A 19,462-nucleotide genomic window follows, 5' to 3' on the forward strand; every position below is an offset into this window, starting at 1 on the left:
CAGAGATCTGCCTGCCTCTGCCTCCCGAGTGCTGGGATCAAAGGCATGCACCACCACTCCTGGCTCTGTCCTCTTTTTTAAAGACTTTTTGAGACAGGGTGTCACTGTATATCTCAGGCTGGCTGTAAACTCACTTTGTAGCCCAGGCTGGCCCCCAATTGTGCTCTTCCTGCCTCTGGTCTCGAATCCTGGGGTTGTAGGCATGTGCCACCATGCCTAACTTTTTTTATTTTTTATTACTTGGTGTTGGGAACTGAACCGGGGCATAACGCATGCCAAGCAAGCACTGTGCCATGGAGCTGCAGCCCCACCCAGCCTTAGATTTTCAGGAAAGCAGAATTCTGTCTGGAGGAGGGCGGACCACTCCTGATGCAACATCTGCCTTGTCCCATTATTCTGGTCATACTAGATCTTTCCATCTGAGAACTGGGAGGGTGCTGATGTCCACTTGGTCCCCCTGTGGTGAGGTGTGGTCCCTGCATGATGAGGATAGTGAGGGGAGGTAGCTCGGCCTCCCCTTGGTTCTCAGTTGTCCTTTTCGCCCTCTCCTCTTCTCTGCCCACCACAGAGGCAGCTGGCCAACTATAACTTTGACTTCAGGAGCTGGCCTGTTGACTTCCACTGGGAGGAACCCAGCAGCCGGTGAGGCCCCAGTTATTTTGAGCTTTCCCTTCGTTGGCGCTGTCCCATGTGATCGCCGTACCCCTACCACCCTGTCCTCCCGATTCCATCCCCGCTGAGGTCCTAGGACCTGCCTTCCAGTACCACCTTTTCATCCTCCAGGTCAGAGGTCCAGCCTGCTGCTCCTACCCCATTCCCCTGCTTCTTTCTCTTCCTCAGGAAGGAGTCTCGAGGTGGCCCTTCCCGAAGGGGCGTGGCCCTGCTTCGCCCAGAGCCCCTGCACCGGGGAACAGCAGACACATTCCTCAACCGGGTTAAGAAGCTGCCCTGTCAGATCACCAGGTGGGCAGCCATGAGAGGAGAGGCCAGCTGGAGTGAGGGGTGTGGGCCAAGGCTGTTGGTCTGTGTGCTGCTGTAAAAGAGCTGCCACTTATGGGGCCCAGTGCTGCGTGTTTCATGTGCATCATTGAGGCCCAGACCGCAGGTAGTGAATGAGGAACCAGGATGTTAAGTCAGTTCTGTCTGATGCAAAAGCTCCCCCCCACAGCTACAGGGAGCAGTGGGGTCAAGAGTGGAGAGGAGCCACATCCCTTTACTACTGGAGCTGGTCTAGTTACTTACTGGAGCTGGTCTAGTTACTTACTGGAGCTGGTCTAGTTACTTACTGGAGAAGGTTCTAGTTACTTACTGGAGCTGGTCTAGTTACTTATTAGAGAAGGTTCTAGTTACTTACTGGAGCTGGTCTAATTATTTACTGGAGCTGGTCTAGTTACTTACTGGAGAAGGTTCTAGTTACTTACTGGAGAAGGTTCTAGTTACTTACTGGAGCTGGTCTAGTGCACAGCTGTGCAGGTGTCCTGGCCCCTCTACCCTTTTTAGTTTTCAGCTTGGTCCCACTTCTCTGTTTGTGGACAGCCAGCCTCATTGGATTGTGGAGATTGACATCTGTGAGGGGCAGCTGCCTGGCCTGCCTGCCTGAGAGCACAGGATAAAGCCAGCTGACTCCCAGTGGTGGGCGCTGGTGTCGGAAGGAAGGGCACGGAACACTCATTCTTAGGTGGAGCAGGTGCTGGGAAGTTTTTATTGTGGGGAACAAGCGGTAGGAAATACTAGAATGCTAAGGAAGCGGGTGGACTTAGTGGTTGGCTGGTGACAGTGTAGATTGGCCCAGGGGAAACCAGACTTGGGGTTTCCAGGGGACATTGGACGCGTGGTGCAGTGTTGCCTTGGGAACATGTTCTTCTCCAGGCTTCGCTGGAAGTAGTTCATTGCTCAGGAACAGTACCCGCCTCACACTCCTGTCTGCATTAGCCTGTCATTCAGTAAATACGTGTTGAGCTCCCTGGACACCTCTTGGTGGCAGGTATTGGGCCTGTCACCTTGAACAAAACAGCCAGGTTCCTTCCCTGACAGAGTTTGTGATCTAGTCTCTCAGACTACAGATCTTGAATCCACTGATGAATCTTTTTTCTATTTTTATTTTTTGAGACGTCTCCTGTAGTCTTGGCCAGCCTTGACGTCACCATGTAGCTGAGGCTGACCTTGAACTCCTGATCATTCTGTCTTTACCTCTCAAGTGCTGGGATCACAGGCTTGCATCCCCATGCCTGGCTCCCTTAGTTAACCTTGAAATCACTTCAGTGAATTTTTCATTGTTTTTTTTAGTTTGTTTTGCTTTTATTTTCTCATGGTGTTAGGCCTAGAACCCAGGGTCTTGTATATGATGCCAAGCACAGTATCACTGAGCTACAACCCCAGTCCCCTTTACAAGGAGCGATATGCAAGTAGTCTCCAGTTTACCAAGGTGTGACTTGTTTGTTTTTACTTCTTTGTGGTACAAAAGCAATAGATGTGCCATAGAAACCACACTTTGGATTTTCATTTTTTCCCATGCTAGTGATGTACAGTAGATGATCCTGTGATGCTAGGCAGTGGCCGTGAGCTGCGGCCTGGTCATTCAGGAGTGCCCCTCACTGCACTGTGTGTCTGTGCTATCATGCTCAGTAGGTTAGGCATGTCAGAGGCATGTTTAGCCTCCATTATTTTCAATGTAAGATGGTTTTATTGAGATGTAACCCCTTGGTAAATCAAGAAACAAATATATTCATGTGTGTACTGGACCATGATGTAAGATGTGGGGTTGTTTTTATGATGCTCAAGCTCACAGGGGCTCACACATGCTCACACATGCTAGGCAAGGACTCTGCCACTTACTATGTCCACGTTCCTAACAGATATATTTTTACAAAGCTCACAGTTAAAGAGAAATTTGGGAAACACCAGCCTAGTAGTCACGTGATTTCATCCAGCCCTGAAGGAGGAAAGGGTGAAGCGCCCAGAGCCTGTGGGTGCAGGGCTAAGATCAGAGTCACTGGGCCCCACTGGAGGCAGGGTTCATTAACCCATGTTCCCCACAGCTACCTGGTAGCACACACCCTAGGGCGCCGTATGCTGTACCCAGGCTCCGTGTACCTGCTCCAGAAGGCCCTCATGCCTATGCTGCTGCAGGGCCAGGCCCGACTGGTGGAAGAGGTGAGGTTCCCCACCCCCAGCTGGCCCTAACCCCCAGGGATGTGGCCTCCTACCCCTCATGACTTGGTCTTTGCATCGCTCTTGCTCAGTGTAACGGGCGCCGTGCGAAGCTGCTGGCCTGTGATGGTAACGAGATTGACACCATGTTTGTGGACCGGCGGGGGACAGCTGAGCCCCAGGGACAGAAGCTGGTGAGAAAGGGCAGGGAGCCTAAGGGACAATAGGGGCAGTTGAGGTTCTGGGGGACCCCTGTCCTGTGGAACCTTTCCTTTGGAGCCACAGTAAAGAATAGTGCAATCCCCAGCTCTACCCCCAAGGACCATTTTCTTTTTTCTTCTTTTTTTTTTTGGTCTTTTTGAGACAGGGTCTCCCTGTAGCCCCAGCTGTCCTGGAACTCACTATGTAGACCAGGCTGGCCTTGAACTCAGAGAGATCTGCCTGCCTCTGCCTCCCAAGTGCTGGGACTACAAGCGTGTGCCACCACGCATGGCTCAAGGACCCTTTTCATAAGAAAGAGCTAAGAGAAGGGGAGGGGGGTCTAAATTTGATTAAGAACTGTTGTATGAAATTACAAAAGCTCAATAAGAAATATATTACAAAAAAAAAAAAAAGGGAAAAAATCCCTGCGGGTGGGGGCGGCGCTCTCCTTTAATCCCGCGTGGGTTTGGGGGCGCCCGCCTTTAATCCCAGCCCTGGGGGGGGGGGGCGCAGAGGCAGGTGAATCTCTGTGTGTTCAAGGTCAGCCTGGTCTACATAGTTCCAGGCCAGCTGGGGCTACAGGGAGCACCTGTCTCAAAAAGACAAAAAAAAAAAGAGAAAACAGAGGGAAGTAGACGAAGGAGCACAAGTTGGCTGTGGGATGTAGCTCACTTGTGTAGTGCTTGCCTAGCATGCATGAATCTCTGGGTTCGAGCCCAAGCACCACATAAACTGAGCATCATGGTGCATGCCTGTAATCCCAGCACTCAGGAGTAGAGGCAGGAGGAGCCAAAGTTCAAGGTTGGGGCTGAGGAGATAGCTCAGTCGGTAAACAACAGAGACCCTGTCTCAAACAAGGGTGGAAGAGGAGGCTGTCCTCTGACCTCCACACACGTGTCATGGCACAGGCATCTGCAGCAACCCTGAGATACCTGAGACCCTGTCTCAAAAAAGGAAGTAAAAGTTAGCATTCAAGGAGCAAAGCAGCTGGGATGGTAGCGCTTACCTAGTAATCTGCAAGGCCCTGAGTTCTGTCCCCAAAACAGGAAGAGGAAGAAAAGGTTGGTAAGCCAGGGATGTACCTCAGTAGTGGGCCTATGCACAAAGCCTGCTTTCCAGCACCATATAAAACAGGCATGGTATGCTGGGCATGGCAAGTGGATCTCTGTGAGTTTGAGGCCAGCCTGATCTACATAGTGAGTTCTAGGCCAGCTGAGGCTACAGGGAAACCCTGTCTCAAAAAAGACCAAAAAAAAAAAAAAAAAAAACCCCATAAAAAAAACAGGCCTGGTATATGCCTGTAATCCCAGCATTTGGGAGGTGCAGGCAGGAGGGGGCTGAAGTTTAAGGCCATCCTGTGTCAAATAATGAGTTAAAGGTATGCCTGGGATACACGAGACCCTGTTCCAAAACAAAATAACCAGCCATAGTGACACATGCCTGTAATCCCAGCACTGGAGGTGGGTCTCTGTGAGATCAAGGCCAGATTGGTTTGCATAGTGAGTTTCAGGTCACCTGTAGCTACAGGGAGACCCTGTATCAAAAAACAATAACAAAAAACATAATAGGTTGGCATGATGGCACAGGCCTCTAATTTGAGCACTCAGAAGGCTGAGATATGACTGAACTCCAGGCCAGCCTGAGTTATGTAGCAAGATCCTGACTCAAAAAATAATAGTCATCACTTAGCATTTGCCACTTAGAAGACATATTTAGTCCTCACAATAATCCTATGAGGTAGGTATTGTTTATAGGAGTCCATTTTACAGATGATGAAACTGAGGTACAGAGTAACTACCCCAGTTAGCAAGTCCAAGCACTAGAATGTGGATCCAAGCAGCCTAGTTCCAGTCTCCTGCATCCATGAAGCAGCCCTGGAGAGAGCACTGAGCAGGAGTCGAGGGGGCTGGGTGCAGGGCTGGCTCTGCCACCAGTCCTGGGCTTCAGCTTGGGGCACCATGGAGCAGAGTGAGGGGGAGGGAAAGCAGTCAGCATACCCAGGGCAGAAAGTCACAGGTCCAAAACTAGAACAAAAAAATACGGGCTGGGGGAGGAGCTCCTGGTAGAGCGTGCGCTCAGCATGCCTGAGCACCTTGATTCCATCCCCAGCCACCCCCCTTGGCCACCCCATCATCCCATTCTGAGAGCTGTCCACCTGCTGGCATCCTGGGGAAATAGATGCTGCAGGTGGCCGAGGGCTCCTCCAAGGCTCCATTTGCAGAGCGCTTGTGGTCACTTTGCCTTTCGTATAGGCTTGTGGGAAGAGCAGTGTCTCTTCCCCTTGGAGAAAATGGGGAGTCCTCTTCCTTTCTATGATGCCTCTCTGTCTGCCCACCCTCCCTGCATGGGCTTTGGGTCCTCCTCAGCATCCTCCCAGCCCTTCCCTGCTTCCTCCCTAGGTGATCTGCTGTGAGGGCAATGCAGGGTTCTATGAGGTGGGCTGTGTCTCCACACCCCTGGAAGGTAGGTCTGTGGTTCATACCTCTATCTCTGTCCCTTGAACGGGAATGTCCCCACCTCCTGAGCTGCTGTGACCTCTCTAGGCCTGACCTCTACTTCAGGGTGAGGTCTGAGTCTCTCACCTCTAGGGAGAGTCCACTTTATTACACTTGCCACCCTGTCCCACCTTGCCCCACCCCACACAGTCACACATCCCTCCATGAGGTTTCAGCCCCTCCCCGCTATGTTGCAGCTGGATATTCCGTCCTGGGCTGGAACCATCCAGGCTTTGCTGGAAGCACGGTGAGACCCTCTCTGGAATCCCCTTTTCCAGAATCGTGTCTGTCTCCCTCTGGTCAGCCATAAGAGGAAGGAAATGGGCCCGTTTCTGCCTTCCACTGGAACCTGGTTGCTGAGGACTGGGAGCTTGAGAGCGCCACGGGAGCTGCAGGGAGCTGGCAGAGGGAGGCAGCTGGTTACAGCATCTCTGTTACAGGGTGGCTGCAGAAAGGGCCCGTGCTAGGGTAGGTGACAGGTGAGCTGGCCCCTGGATGACCCCCTCCTGCCTCTGCCCCTCTTCCTGCAGGGGGTACCATTCCCACAAAATGAGGCCAATGCCATGGATGTGGTGGTCCAGTTTGCCATCCACCGCTTGGGCTTCCAGCCCCAGGACATAGTCATCTACGCCTGGTCCATCGGAGGCTTCACTGGTACCCGCCCCCCGCCACTCCCCTCTCTATATAGATTCATGCCCCTGCCCAGGAGAGAATGTGGGCATAGGCAGTGGAGGCCACCAGAGTAGGAGGTCGGGAGTGGACGCTAAGGGGTCTGCACGAAGTCTCGTTTGCATACATGCTGCCTCCTCTCACCCTAGCACTGAGAAGCAGACCAGGGTGGGGAGGGCTGTTTTCTTGCACTTCTTGTGGTCCTGTGCCCTCTCTGAATGGGGCTCTGCCCTAGGGAAGGGAATTTAGGAGGGACCTGCAGATAGGGAGGGAGGATGGGATGAGAGTACCGAGGTGGGTAAGAGCCCTCTCAGTCCTCATCCTCTTCCTTGTCCTGCTCCAGCCACGTGGGCGGCCATGTCCTACCCAGACATCAGTGCCGTCATCCTGGATGCCTCCTTCGATGACCTGGTGCCTTTGGCCTTGAAGGTCATGCCAGACAGTTGGAGTGAGTGCAGCTCCCAGGCCTGTCCTTCCTGGGAGGGGGTGGCTGATACTGGGGGCAGCTGTCTGGGGCTTCCCATTCCTGTGGTGGAGCTAGGCCACCCCATTACTGAGCAGCAGGGCCCCCCTCCGACCCCCTGTCCAGTGATCTTAGGACTTGTCTGTGGACAGTGGGGATCTTTGTGTTGGGCAGGGCCTTGGTCTCTGCAACCTTGCACTGTACCCCAACTCTAGGGGCCCTGGTAACCAGGACGGTGAGGCAGCATCTCAACCTCAACAACTCAGAGCAGCTGTGCAGGTGAGGGCAGGCCAGCAGCCGGTGACCGGCTTCTCTTCCCTGCCTACTCCAGACTCCGCAGAGTGTTCAGATGCTGATGTTAAACTAAAGGGAAAGGTGGTGGGTGAGTGGCCACTGGCCTATATCCCCCAAGTGAGCCTGCCAACACCCTAGCTGGCCCAACCCTTCCCAGGTCCCCTGAGATGCTGGGTCTGCTCATGACCTGACAGTGAAGGGTTAAGCTTGGCACAGCCAGGGGCTTCTGCAGGGCCAGAGTGAGCAAGTCCTATTCTTAAATCTGACTGTCACTCCCATAAAGGGCTAGCCCAGGTGCCCCTGTAGCAGGAGTTAAGAATGTACCAGTGGGGGCTGGAGAGATGGCTCACCGGTTAAGAGCACTGACTGCTCTTGCGGAGGACCTGGGTTTGGTTCCCAGCACCCACATGGTGGCTACAAACCGTCCTTAACTCCAGTTCCAGGGGGATCTAAAGCCCTCTTCTGACTTCCATGGCATTGCACAACAGCACTCATACACATAAAATCAAAATAATAAATATTTTTTAAAAAAGAGGCCGGGCGTCGTGGTTCATGCCTTTAATCCCAGCACTCGGGAGGCAGTGGCAGGCAGATCTCTGTGAGTTCGAGGCCAGCCTGGTCTCCATGGTGAATCCAGGACAGCTGGGGCTCCAGGGAGACCCTGTCTCAAAAAGACCAAAAAAAAAAAAAAAAGAGAATGTACCAGTGCAGGTGTAGGCCAGTTTTCACCTGCTTGCTAAGCTCTCCCTCTCTGCTGCTGTTCTGAAGGTTCCAGGGCCCTGTGCTGCTGATCCGGAGAACCAAGGATGAGATCATCACCACCACGTGAGCAACCTAGGCTCTGCCCTACAAACCCCGCAGGGGCTAGAAGTTGCCTCTCCCTCGGCCCACCAGGAACCCAGGTTTCCAGACCCTTCCTCTCCACACCCCCATGGTAACTTCTCGCCCCCAGGGTTCCTGAGGACATCATGTCTAACCGAGGCAATGACCTCCTGCTGAAACTTCTGCAGTTCCGGTGAGAGCTGGGACTGGACACTGCTCAGTGCCGCAGGGCCCAGGAGGGAGGTGGTGAGGCTGAGGGGTGAAGTGGTTTTGTTCTGTCCCCACGCTGCTCTGTAGGTATCCTCGTGTGATGGCGGAGGAGGGAGTCAGAGCTGTGAGGCAGTGGCTGGAGGCCTCCTCTCAGCTGGAGGAAGGTAGGCATGTGGAGGCCGGGGGCAGGGCCTGGCAGGTGGGCTTGCTGACCCTCCTCTTTCTCCCTGACCAGCCTCGATTTACAGCCGGTGGGAGGTAGAGGAGGACTGGTGTCTGTCTGTTCTTCGCTCCTACCAGACAGAACATGGGCCTGACTTCCCCTGGAGTGTGGGTAAGGAAGGCCTGGCAAGGAGGGGTACTAGGAGCCAGGGAGGGTGGAAGCCCACCAGAGGATTTGAGTGCCTCCTCTCTGCAGGGGAGGACATGAGTGCAGATGGGCGGCGGCAGCTGGCACTCTTTCTGGTGAGCTCAGGAGTGGGAAGAGGGAGGCCTGAATGGAGGGGACCTTACACAGGGCAGGGGTGGTGGGTTCAGGGAGGGGAGGCTGTCCACAGCTCCCACTCACCACAGTTCTCTGTGCCTACCCTCCCTGCCCCCTCTCCTCAGGCCCGGAAGCATCTGCACAACTTTGAGGCCACACACTGCACCCCGCTCCCAGCCCAGAACTTCCAGATGCCCTGGCACCTCTAGAGACTTGGTTGGGACTCAATTCTGGAAGGACAGGATGGAAGGAGACGTGGGGACACTTGTCTATATTCATGTTGCTGTTTATGGTCTGTGGACAGTGGGGCCATCCCCTCACCACTGCTCCTGCACATCCCGCATCTATGTGGCAGCACTTAACTCCCCGACACACCTGCATTAAATGAATGATTTATTCCTAATAATAAAAAGGTATTTTTTCTATGCTCTGGCTAATTGTGTACTTCCCAAGTGTCTAGGCAGCTAGACTAGTGTGGTAGGGAGAGCAGAGGCCCCAAAGCATGAGGCTTTGGAAACCCCAACTCTGCAGTTTAACCCTTCTGTGTGCCCCAGCCGTCCTCATGCAGAGAGGGCCTGGACGTGGGGTGGGGATTGCCCCTCTTGCTTAACTTTTTGGTTTTTTGTTTGTTTTTGGGATTTTTCTGTTTTGGGTTTTTTGTTTGTTTGTTTTTGGTCTTTTTGAGACAGGGTCTCCCTGTAGCCCCAGCTGGCCTGGAACTCACTATGTAGACCAGGCTGACCTTGAACTCACAGAGATCCGCCTGCCTCTGCCTCCCGAGTGCTGGGACTAAAGGTGTGCGCCACCATGCCCAGCTTGTTTTGTTTTGTTTTGAGACAGGGTCTCCCTGCAACCCCAGCTGTCCTGGAACTGGCCATGTATACCAGGTTGGCCTCCATTTTATAGAGATCTGCCTCTGCTGGGATTAAAGGTGCGTGCCGCCACCACCCCTGGCTTACTTATGACTTGTTCTCTAAGCACTTTCCAGTATTGGGTTCACCTTCCCAGTTTGTGTCCTGATTGCTAGATCCAGTGCCCCCAGTTTTCCTTGCTTAGCTCCAGTTACACACACACCCCTAGCAGGGAGTGGTGGTTCCCAGGCCTGCAGCAAACCCTATGCCCCTCCTTGCCTGGCCACCAAGTCTGTGTCCTCACACACCCTGTTTGCAATTCATCAAACAAAGGGCCAGCCAGCACTGAGGGCAAGTTGCCAAGGACTCCCATCCTCCTGGACTGAACCTGAGGAAATTGGTTCCCCATAACTAGTACTTCTGATCCCTTAGACCATGGAACCTAGTGAGCCCCCCCACACCACCTTCCTTTGGAAACCCCTTTTGGATGGAACAGTCCACCTCTACCATCTAGGGCTCATGTTTTGAACAGTATGTTTAACAAGGGCAACAATGTTCTGCTGTGCTAGTTACAATCTCTGACTGATTACTGTGTCACCTCCAACCCCAGTGTACCACCCTCTAACCCTGGGGCGGAGGTACAGGAGGCAGACTGCAGGAAATGTGGGGCAAGACCTACCCACTCTTCTCCTACTCTGGACTGCTCACTGCAAGCTTACCTCCCTGAACTGCTCAGCTAAGGGAACCTCCAGTCCCATCTCCCATACCTTGGACTCATGAATGCCTGCTCCTAGACACCAGGGACTCTGCCACTCCCCACATTCCCTCACATACTGTAGGGAACAGTGGATGCCAGGATGAATCCTTAGATACTTAAAGTGGATGGAGAGAGCATGATGTACCATGTAGCTTCTGGTCCACCCTATTCAGGCTCAGTCTACTCCAGATGACTCCACATCCCCAACCTGAGGGTGGGGACCAGTTCCCTGTACACTTTTCTCTATATCAGACCTGCAGCAGGCTCAGGCAAAGTCGGCTGAGATGCCTCACCCCACAGCTGTTAGGGCTCTGAGTGAGCCCTGTTATTTGGGGCATTAGGTGAGGCCTGACACTCAAGCATCTGGGGAGCTGGCCCCATGGAGAGGAGGAAGGCCTCTCGAAGGATGGAACCCCGAAAGAAAACTGGAACAAGGGGCGGGTCCTTGGATCCTGGACTGGACCATGCCTTATCTCACCTTATTCTCACTGACCAGGGCGTAGTCCTGCACGGCCCCAGGGTGAGGTCTGGGCTACATGTTTGGGTTGAAGGTTTGTTCCACATCCCAGAAAGTGGCATTTGCTTCCTGTGCTGGATAGCTTTAGTGTCAACTTGACACACCTGGGTTGAGGGAGCCTCAATCGGGGAATTGCCTCTATTGGACTGGCCTGTGGCCATGTCTGAAGGGCATCTTCTTGATGAGTGATGTGGGAGGGCCCAGGCCACTGTAGGTGGTGCCACCCCTGGGCAGGTGGACCTGTGTTGCATAAGAAAGCAGGCTGAGCAGGAGCCAAAAGAGCAAGCCTGTAAGCAGCGTTCCTCCATGGCCTGTGCTCCAGCTCCTGCCTCCAGGTTCCTGCCCTGAGTTGGGCTCCTGGATGAACTGTGACCTGGGAGATGTAAGATAAATAAACCCTTTCCTCCCCAAGTTGGTACTGGTCAGAGTGTTTTGTCACAGCAATGGAGAAACAAACTAAGACACTTCCCCTCCAGCTGTCACAAATAAGAGAGGGCTCCAGGCATGAAGGGTCTGAGGGTGGCTCCCTCAGAAACCTAGTCATGAACATTCAGCCTAGACTCTCATCCTTTCCAGACTGACTTCCTGAACAGAAATGGGCTCTTGTAGGGGCATCATTATAGCCCCGCCCATGGTTTACCTTTGCCCTAGTCCTCAGTTCAGTCTTTGGACTCCCCGCTCTGTTTCATCACTAGGGAGTTTACCTCTAGGTATCCCTGGTCACAAGAGTCATCATCCATCATCCGCTGCTGTCACCATGGTGACTGTTCCGAAGTCCTATCTTTTTACCTTAGAAAAGCGTCCATGGAAGCCGTTGTCATAGAAACAAACTATCTGGGCCCTGGGTGTTCGCTGGCCACCTCCTACAGCCAAGAATGGGAGATACAAGGGCAGGATAAATAGCTCTGAAAAAGACCCCGGCAGTGGCCCAGTGCTCCTCGAAATCCTCCCTGGGTGGCCCCTACACCCAGTTTGTCCCAGGGCTCACTGGGGCTGAACTCCAGGGCGACCCTTTCCCCTCCCCATCTGAGCTCAGCCCCACTGAGTTTCTCGGCCTTTCCCTTGTGCTCTGCATCTGAGAGCAAGGCTCAGAGCATCCCTTCTGCCTCCTCCGTGCCCTCCCCCCTTCCAGAAGGCCTCGTTCTCTGATTTGTGTCTATCCCTGTGTGTTTCATTCAAGACAGACATTTACTATCTGTGGGTGCAAGGCACTCCCCCAGTTCCCCACAACTTTCCTGTAACACAGTAAGAGCTTAAGAAAATTTCTTTTTGGGCTGGAGAGATGACCCAGAGGTTAAGAGCACTGACTGCTCTTGGAGAGAGCCCAGGTTCGATTCCCAGCACCCACATGGCAGATAACAACCATCTGTAACTCCAGTTCCAGAGGATCTGACACCCTCTTCTGACCTCCATGGGCAGTACACCACACTTACATGCATGCAGGCAAAAAGCTCATACACATAAAAATAATAAGGCTGGACATGGTGGTGCAGCCTTTAATCCCAGCACTTGGGAGGCAGAGGCAGGTGGACCGTTGTGAGATGGAGGCCAGCCTGGTCTACATAGTGAGTTCCAGGACAACTGGAGCTACAGGGAGACCCTGTCTCAAAAAGACAAAATAATAATAATAATAATAAATATTAAAGAAGAAAGTTTGTTTCATTCCAATACTGGAGTGAGTTTGGTGCACGCACTAATTCTCCCACATCAGCTTTCAGGGCTTTGGGTCGGTTTCCCCTGTCTTTCACCCTCAACACTGCGATCTGATGATTCTTGGGAAGTCCAGGCAGTAGGGGGACCCTAGCTGCAGGGCCCAGCCCCAAACCTGAACCTGCAGACAGGACACAGGTGGTGTCCTTCCTGGATGCAGGAGCTCCATGTAGCTCAAAGAAAAAATCTCAAGGTTTGCAATTTATCCTGCGCCAAGCGACAAGGTGGTCAAGTCCTGGGTGGAGGACCTGGAATCTTCATCGATCACTGAGGTCTGCAGGAATGGAGGTACTACACTGTCACTGTCCATAAAAATGGGGGTCACTCAGTGCCCATGTGGCCCCTCCCCTCCCCACCCCCCTCCCAGTGCAGGCGCAGTCAGGCATGGAGAGGGGACACACCGCACTGAGTCTGTGGGTGTGATCAGACCCACTGACCTGCAGCTGAGCTAGGTGGGCAGGAAAGGTTGTGGAAGAATTGGATCTTTTATATATATATATTTTTTTTTTTTTTTTAAATTTTATGTGTATCAGTGTACTGTCTGCATGTATGTAAGTGCACCCAAGTCATGCAATGCCTACAGAGGTCAGAAGAGGGTATTGGATCCCCTGGAACTGGAGTTATGGAGATTGTTAGCTGCTATGTCAGTGCTGGGAATTGAACGTGGTCCTCTGCAAGAGCAGTCAGTGCTCTTAACCGCTGAGCCATCTCTCCGGCCCTGAGAATTGGATCTTCAAGCCAGCAGTCACATCTGTGTTCAAAGCTTCCCCTCTTGCTTCACCCCACATTCTGACCTGTAATCTGTCTTCTAAACCTACTGTAAAACTGGCCGTAGTGGTGTACACCTGTAATCCCAGTACTAGGGAGACTGGGGCAGGAGGATCACTAGTTCCAGACAGCCTGGTCTACCCAGAGAGTTCCAGATCAGGCAGGGTGATGTAGGGAAAGCGGGTCTCAGAAAACAAAAACTTTGTGAACACTGTTTAGCTCAGTTCACTCACACTCGGCATCCTTACTAGTCTCTTGTGTGCGCCCACGCCGCCATCTTTTGACTGAACACAGGAATAGTGTCCTATTCTGGCCTTCGCCCTGTACTGAGGATTGAACCTAGAACCTAGGAGCATGCTGGGGAAGTACTCTGACCCTGAAGTATGTCTCCACACTCCCCCCCCCCAACACTCCATTGTCGTTGTTTGGCTGGTGGGGGAGGAGGGTTGTTTTTGTTTCCTGTTTTGAAACTGGTTCACCTAAGTTACTCAGGCTGATCTTGAACTCACTCTATAGCCTAAGCAATTCTTGTTGACTGTTTTGTTTTTGCTTTTGCTTTTTTTGAGACGGGGTCTCCCTGTAGCTCCCACTGACCTGGAACTTGCTATGTAGACCAGGCTGGATTCCATCTCAGATCCGCCTGCCTCTGCCTCCTGAGTACGTGCTGGTCTGCCTAGGCAGTTCTTGAACTTGCAATCCTCCTGCCTGAGCTTGCACTCTTAACCCACTTGCCTTCCAATGTGTAACAACAGCAATATTTTACAAGAAATCTGATCATATTACCTGATTTCCTCTGGCTCTTGGTTTCCACTGTTCAGGCGCTCCCCGTGCTCCCCCCCAATTCCCCGTGCCACACTCAGCCCTCCACACCGTTGTTGTAGGCTTGTAGCTCCAATGCCGAATGGTGTGAGCCAATAAACATTTGCTGAATGAATAGTATAATGGTTAGTTTTAATTGTCAACTTAGCACAATCCAGAATCACCTGGGAAGAGTCTCAATGGGCCACGATCTTGAGTACATTAATTGAAGTTAGACGATCTGCTCACTGTGGTGGACACAATTTCCTAGGAAGGGGATTCTGAACTGTTTAAGAGAGGAGAAAGTTGGAGCTGGAGATGTGGCTCAGCAGTTAAGAGCACTGGCTGCTCTTGCAGAGGACCCAGGTTTGGTTCCCAGCACCCACATGATGGCTAAGAACCATCCATAACTCCAGTTCCAGGGGATCCAAGGCTCTCTTCTAACCTCTGTGGGCACTGCGTGACACGGGTGCACTTATGTGCATGCAGGCAATACACTCATACACCTAAAATAAAAATAATTTAAAAAAAAAAAAAAAAAAGAGTAGAGAAGTGATGACTCAGCAGTTCAGCATGCTTGCTGTTAAATCATGAGGACCTGGGTTGGAATCCCAGCATCCACATGGGGCAGCTCACAAACACCTATACCTCCAGCTGCAAGAAATCAGTCCAATGCCCACTTCTGGCCTCCTTGGGCACACACATATGCATACAAACATACAGATACAGCAGCACACACATAAGTAAATACTGAAGGGAAGGCATGGTGGCCTTTTTTTACAAAAACAATTTTACCAAATATTTTTATTATTTTTATTTTATGTATATGAGTTTGCATGTATGTAAGCGTACCTGTGTCATGCAATGCCTGCAGAGGTCAGAATAGGGTGTTGGATTCCCTGGAACTGGAGTTAGGACAGTTCTTAGTCACCATGTGTGGATACTAGGAATCAAACCCAGGCCCTCTGCAAGAGCACCACTGCTCTTAACTGCTGAGCCATCTCTCCCAGCATGGTGGCCTTTAATTTCAACACTCAGAAGGCAGACCCTGGTGCATCTATGAGAACTTCAAGAAATCTTGGCTGTTGGTCAATTTCAATTTCAAAGCTCCTGGTCAAACCAGTCTGGTCTACAGCTACATAGTGAGACCTTGTCTTCAAATCAATCAGTCTTGAAACCAAAAAGAGTAGGCCAAGTCAATTGAGCAGGGGGGATTACTTTGTTGCTTTCTGCCCTTCTCTGTGGTTGTAATGAGACCAGTTCTCTCAAGCAAGTGCTTGTTGCTAGGTCTTCCCGGCTAGGATGGACTGGAACTTGGAATTGTGAGTTAAAACAAGCCCCTTCTTCCCGAGTTGCTTTTGTTGGACTGTATTTATCACAGCCTCAGGGAAGGAAGCTAAAGTAAATACTTCTCTTTCCTCTGGGTTCCTGTCCCAAGCCAGGATGTTCAGGCCCAGAGAGGCTGTGGGTTGAGGACACGCTGAACTGGCTGTTCTGGCACTGATTCCTACCTGTAATGTGTTGCCTCTCTCCTTCCTCTTGGCTAGCCTCTCTTCTACAAATATAAGCCCAAGCCTGAGGCTGGAGGGCAGTCATGCATTTCATGGTAGGCCCTGCAGCAAGCCGGGGTCTGAAGGCCCTAGGCCTCCACAGCACCTCCCAGACCCTGTACACTGTCTTCTTACTAGTACTGGTCCTGCTGAGCCTGGTTCTTGGTAAGTGGCTCCAAAGGTCAGAAGGGTCTCCAGGCAGACTGGGTAGAGAAACTCAGGCATCAGGTATGTCTGCCTAGGATGCTCAGGTGAAGCTGGGAGCAGGCAGGTGTGTGGGAGTGTGTGGGGACGGATGATGGATGTATGGTCACCCTGGGGGACAGTTCTAGAGGCCACCCCCTGCTGTCTCACTGAGCAGTGACCTGGAGATACTGAAGGAATCTTTTCCAAATCCAAGGACGACACAGAGTAGGGCGGGGTTGGAATGATAGAACTAGAATCCAGAAGGAGATTGTGAATTCAGTACACTAACCTCACTCGGTAGTAAAGCAGCATCTACAGTCTTTAGCATGTGTCACTGCTGTAGCCAAGGATCAGGAGATGGATATGCATGTCATTAGCGAGGAAATTAGAGACTGGGGCTTTGGAGTAACTAGAGATGATTCATCAGTTACGTCAGTTCCTGGCACCCAGGTTGGGTAGCTCACAACTGCCTATAACTCCAGCTCTTGTTGGGGAGGGGGAATCTGACACATCCCACCTCCACAGGCACCTGCACTCACATGCATGTACACACACACACACACACACACACACACACACACATTAAATTAAAATTAATCTTTAAAAGAGAATGTGTCCAGGCTATAGTTACCAAAGTAAAGTATGAAGCACAAGCTGTTCGCGGCTTCCTGTCTACAGGACACAGAGACTCTGATTGTCCTCTGATGGACTCTTGTTTTCACTTCTGAACACTATGTATTAAAAAATCAGGCTGGGCGTGGTGGCACACGCCTTTGATCCCAGCACTCAGGAGGCAGAGGCAGGCAGATCTCTGTGAGTTCAAGGCCAGCCTGGTCTACATAGTGAGTTCCAGGACAGCTGGGGCTACAGGGAGACCCTGTCTCAAAAAGACCAGAAAAAACATAAAATATTTCTTATTTGGGAACTGGAAAGATAGCTCAGCAGTTAAAAGCACTGGCTGCTCTTGCAGAGGACCAGGGTTCAATTCTCAGCACCCACATTGCAGATAACAACTGTCAGTAACTCCAGTTCCAGGGGATCCGACAGCCTCTTCCATCCTCTGCAGTCATTGCACGACACGGGTGCACTTACCTACATGCAGGCCATACACTCATACACATAAAATAAAAATAATAAATAAATATTAAAAAAAATATCAGTGGTGTCCATCCCAGCTCTTGGGGCACTGAGGCAGGAGAAAGAGGAGCTGGAGCCCAGTCAGGGTCATATTAGTGAGACCCTTTCCTTTTTTTGTCTTTTTGAGACAGGGTCTCCCTGTAGCCCAGCTGTCCTGGAACTCACTATGTAGACCAGGCTGGCCTTGAACTCACAGAGATTGGCCTGGGTGCTGAGACTAAAGGCATGCACCACCATGCCTGGCTTAGTGAGACCTTTTTAAAAAATATTTTATTATTTCTATTTTATGTCTATGAGTGTTTCACCTGCATGTATGTAAGTGCGCCACATGTGTACAATGCCAAAAGTAAGTGTTGGATCCCTGCAACTGGAGTTACAGATGGTTTGTTAGCTGCCATGTGGGTCCTCTGGAAGAACAACTAGTGTTCTTAATTGCTAAGCCATCTCTCCAGTCCCTGGTTCTGTGGTTTTTTAAAAGCATGTTCAAAAGAGGAAGGACTGCTTTACAGGCGACCTCAGCTTCGCCTGAGAATTAAAAAATATGTATTTTATTTATCTTTACTTTTCGTGTGTGTTGCCCACGTGTATGTAAGTGCACCTGTGTCGTGCAATGCCTAGTACAGAGGTCCAGATAAGGCATCAGATCCCCCTGGAACTGGAATCATAGATGGTTGTTAGCCACCATATGGGTGCTGGGAACCAAACTCAGGTCCTCTGCAAAAGCAGTCAGTGCTCTTAACCCTCACCTGAGAATTTAAAGGCTTACTGAGTGCTGGGTACATGTTAGCCCTTCAATACATGCTGAAGGAATGAAATCCTCATCTCTGGAGGTACAAGAACAGAGAATGAGGGCTGGAGAGATGGCTCAGTGGTTAAGAGCACTGGCTGCTCTTGCAGAGGACCAGGGTTCAATTCCCAGCACCCACATGGCGGCTGACAACCTTCTGTAATTCCAGTTCCAGGAATCTACATCCTCTTCTGATCTCCTCAGGCACTGCGTGACACAGGTGCACTTATATGTATACACGCAGGCAATACACTCATACACATAAAAATTCTATAAAAAATATAAAAAAGAACAGAGAATGGAGGCTTTTGGTTTTTTTTGTTTGTCGTTTTGTTTTTTTTTTTTTTGATGTTTCTGTAGCTCCAGCTGGCCTGGAACTCACTATGTAGACCACCATGCCCAGCTGAGAATGAAGCTTATTATTATTATTATTTTTTTTGGTCTTTTTGAGACAGGGTCTCCCTATAGCCCCAGCTGTCCTGGAACTCACTATGTAGACCAGGCTGGCCTTGAACAGAGATCCTGAGATCTGCTGCCTCCCAAGTGCTGGGATTAAAGGCCTGCGCCACCACTGTCTGTTAAGACAACTTTCAGGAATCAGGGGATTTGGACTAGGTGTGGTGGTATACACCTTTAATCCCAGAACTCAGGAGCCAGAAGCAGGTAGGTGGATCCCTGTGAGATTGAGACCAGTCTTGTCTACATAGAGTTCTAGGCCTGCTGGGGCTATGGGGAAACCTTGTCTCCAAACAACAAAAGAATCAGTGATTTTATGGTTTATGGGGAAGGAACAGTGGGGTTGATGAGCCAGGAATCAGGCAGGTGGGACTTCAGGTCATTGCTTCTCTGTGATCTAGGTAAGATCATTTCTGCTGAGCGCCCTCCTCAGCCACTTGTACTGCCCAAGTACCTGCACTGCTATCGATGTCTCTTGGAGACCAAGGAGCTGGGGTGCCTTCTGGGATCCGACATCTGCCTCACATCAGCAGGCAGCAGCTGCATCACTCTGCACATAAAGAACAGTAAGCTCTGGGCCAGCCCCTCCCAAATGACCCCTTCCCAGTTTCCTAAGCTTCGTCCCACATCCTGTTCCCACAGTCCTAAGACATTGTTCAGTCACTTCCCTTCAGGGCCTCCACCTGTCCCCATTCCCACCTGTCTCTGCTCCCACTTGCGCCCCCCCCCCCGCAATGTCCCCCTCTGAAGAGGACCCTGGGCTCTCCAGAGGCACTGCTCAGGCTGCCTGCTCCCCAGCGGGCCTATTGCTGTCAGTGACAACTCTGGAATTCCCACTGCCCTTCACCCAGTCTTGCTGACCCTTTAAGGTTCATGTTCAGTGAGGTATTTGGTCCTTTGCTGTCTTCTCATTGTAACGATCTCCAATCGCCACCGAAGGACTTTATTTGCTGCCTGGGCTTTGCTGAGCAGCCACAGACTGCTTCTTCCTGGGTCTTGAGGTTTCCCTGAACTGTTCTTTTATTTTATATTTTATTTAATTTTTTTAAATTTTGTTTTACTGTTTTATTTTATTTTGGGTCTCCCTGTAGCCCCAGCTGGTCTGGAACTTTCTTTCTTTCTTTCTTTCTTTCTTTCTTTCTTTCTTTCTTTCTTTC

At 51.2% G+C, this 19,462-nt stretch overlaps 2 protein-coding genes across 3 annotated transcripts in view; both read left to right on the forward strand.

The window, feature by feature from the left end:
- The window catches only part of Abhd16a (abhydrolase domain containing 16A), a 21,246-nt gene extending 12,031 nt beyond the window's left edge, over positions 1 to 9,215 (forward strand). The window contains exons 6-20 of one of the 2 annotated variants that reach the window (XM_008821525.3): positions 569 to 642; positions 841 to 963; positions 3,039 to 3,153; positions 3,243 to 3,344; positions 5,751 to 5,814; positions 6,044 to 6,093; positions 6,377 to 6,500; positions 6,859 to 6,963; positions 7,194 to 7,257; positions 8,041 to 8,097; positions 8,225 to 8,287; positions 8,392 to 8,468; positions 8,540 to 8,638; positions 8,723 to 8,769; positions 8,914 to 9,214. In XM_008821525.3, the coding sequence (XP_008819747.1) occupies positions 569 to 642; positions 841 to 963; positions 3,039 to 3,153; positions 3,243 to 3,344; positions 5,751 to 5,814; positions 6,044 to 6,093; positions 6,377 to 6,500; positions 6,859 to 6,963; positions 7,194 to 7,257; positions 8,041 to 8,097; positions 8,225 to 8,287; positions 8,392 to 8,468; positions 8,540 to 8,638; positions 8,723 to 8,769; positions 8,914 to 8,997 (1,248 nt within the window). In that variant the 3' untranslated portion in view covers positions 8,998 to 9,214. Of the gene's footprint in view, positions 1 to 568; positions 643 to 840; positions 964 to 3,038; positions 3,154 to 3,242; positions 3,345 to 5,750; positions 5,815 to 6,043; positions 6,094 to 6,376; positions 6,501 to 6,858; positions 6,964 to 7,193; positions 7,258 to 8,040; positions 8,098 to 8,224; positions 8,288 to 8,391; positions 8,469 to 8,539; positions 8,639 to 8,722; positions 8,770 to 8,913 lie in introns of both variants that reach the window. The other variant, XM_029557868.1, reaches the window with a different exon arrangement.
- A 6,568-nt stretch (positions 9,216 to 15,783) lies between these two features.
- The window catches only part of Ly6g5c (lymphocyte antigen 6 family member G5C), a 5,411-nt gene continuing 1,732 nt past the window's right edge, over positions 15,784 to 19,462 (forward strand). The window contains exons 1-2 of the mRNA XM_008821526.1: positions 15,784 to 15,904; positions 18,707 to 18,871. Coding sequence (XP_008819748.1) covers positions 15,784 to 15,904; positions 18,707 to 18,871 — 286 coding nt within the window. The remainder of the gene's footprint in view (positions 15,905 to 18,706; positions 18,872 to 19,462) is intronic.

Source organism: Nannospalax galili, unplaced genomic scaffold (assembly GCF_000622305.1).
Source record: "Nannospalax galili isolate Female #2095 unplaced genomic scaffold, S.galili_v1.0 scaffold948, whole genome shotgun sequence".
NCBI lineage: Eukaryota > Metazoa > Chordata > Mammalia > Rodentia > Spalacidae > Nannospalax > Nannospalax galili.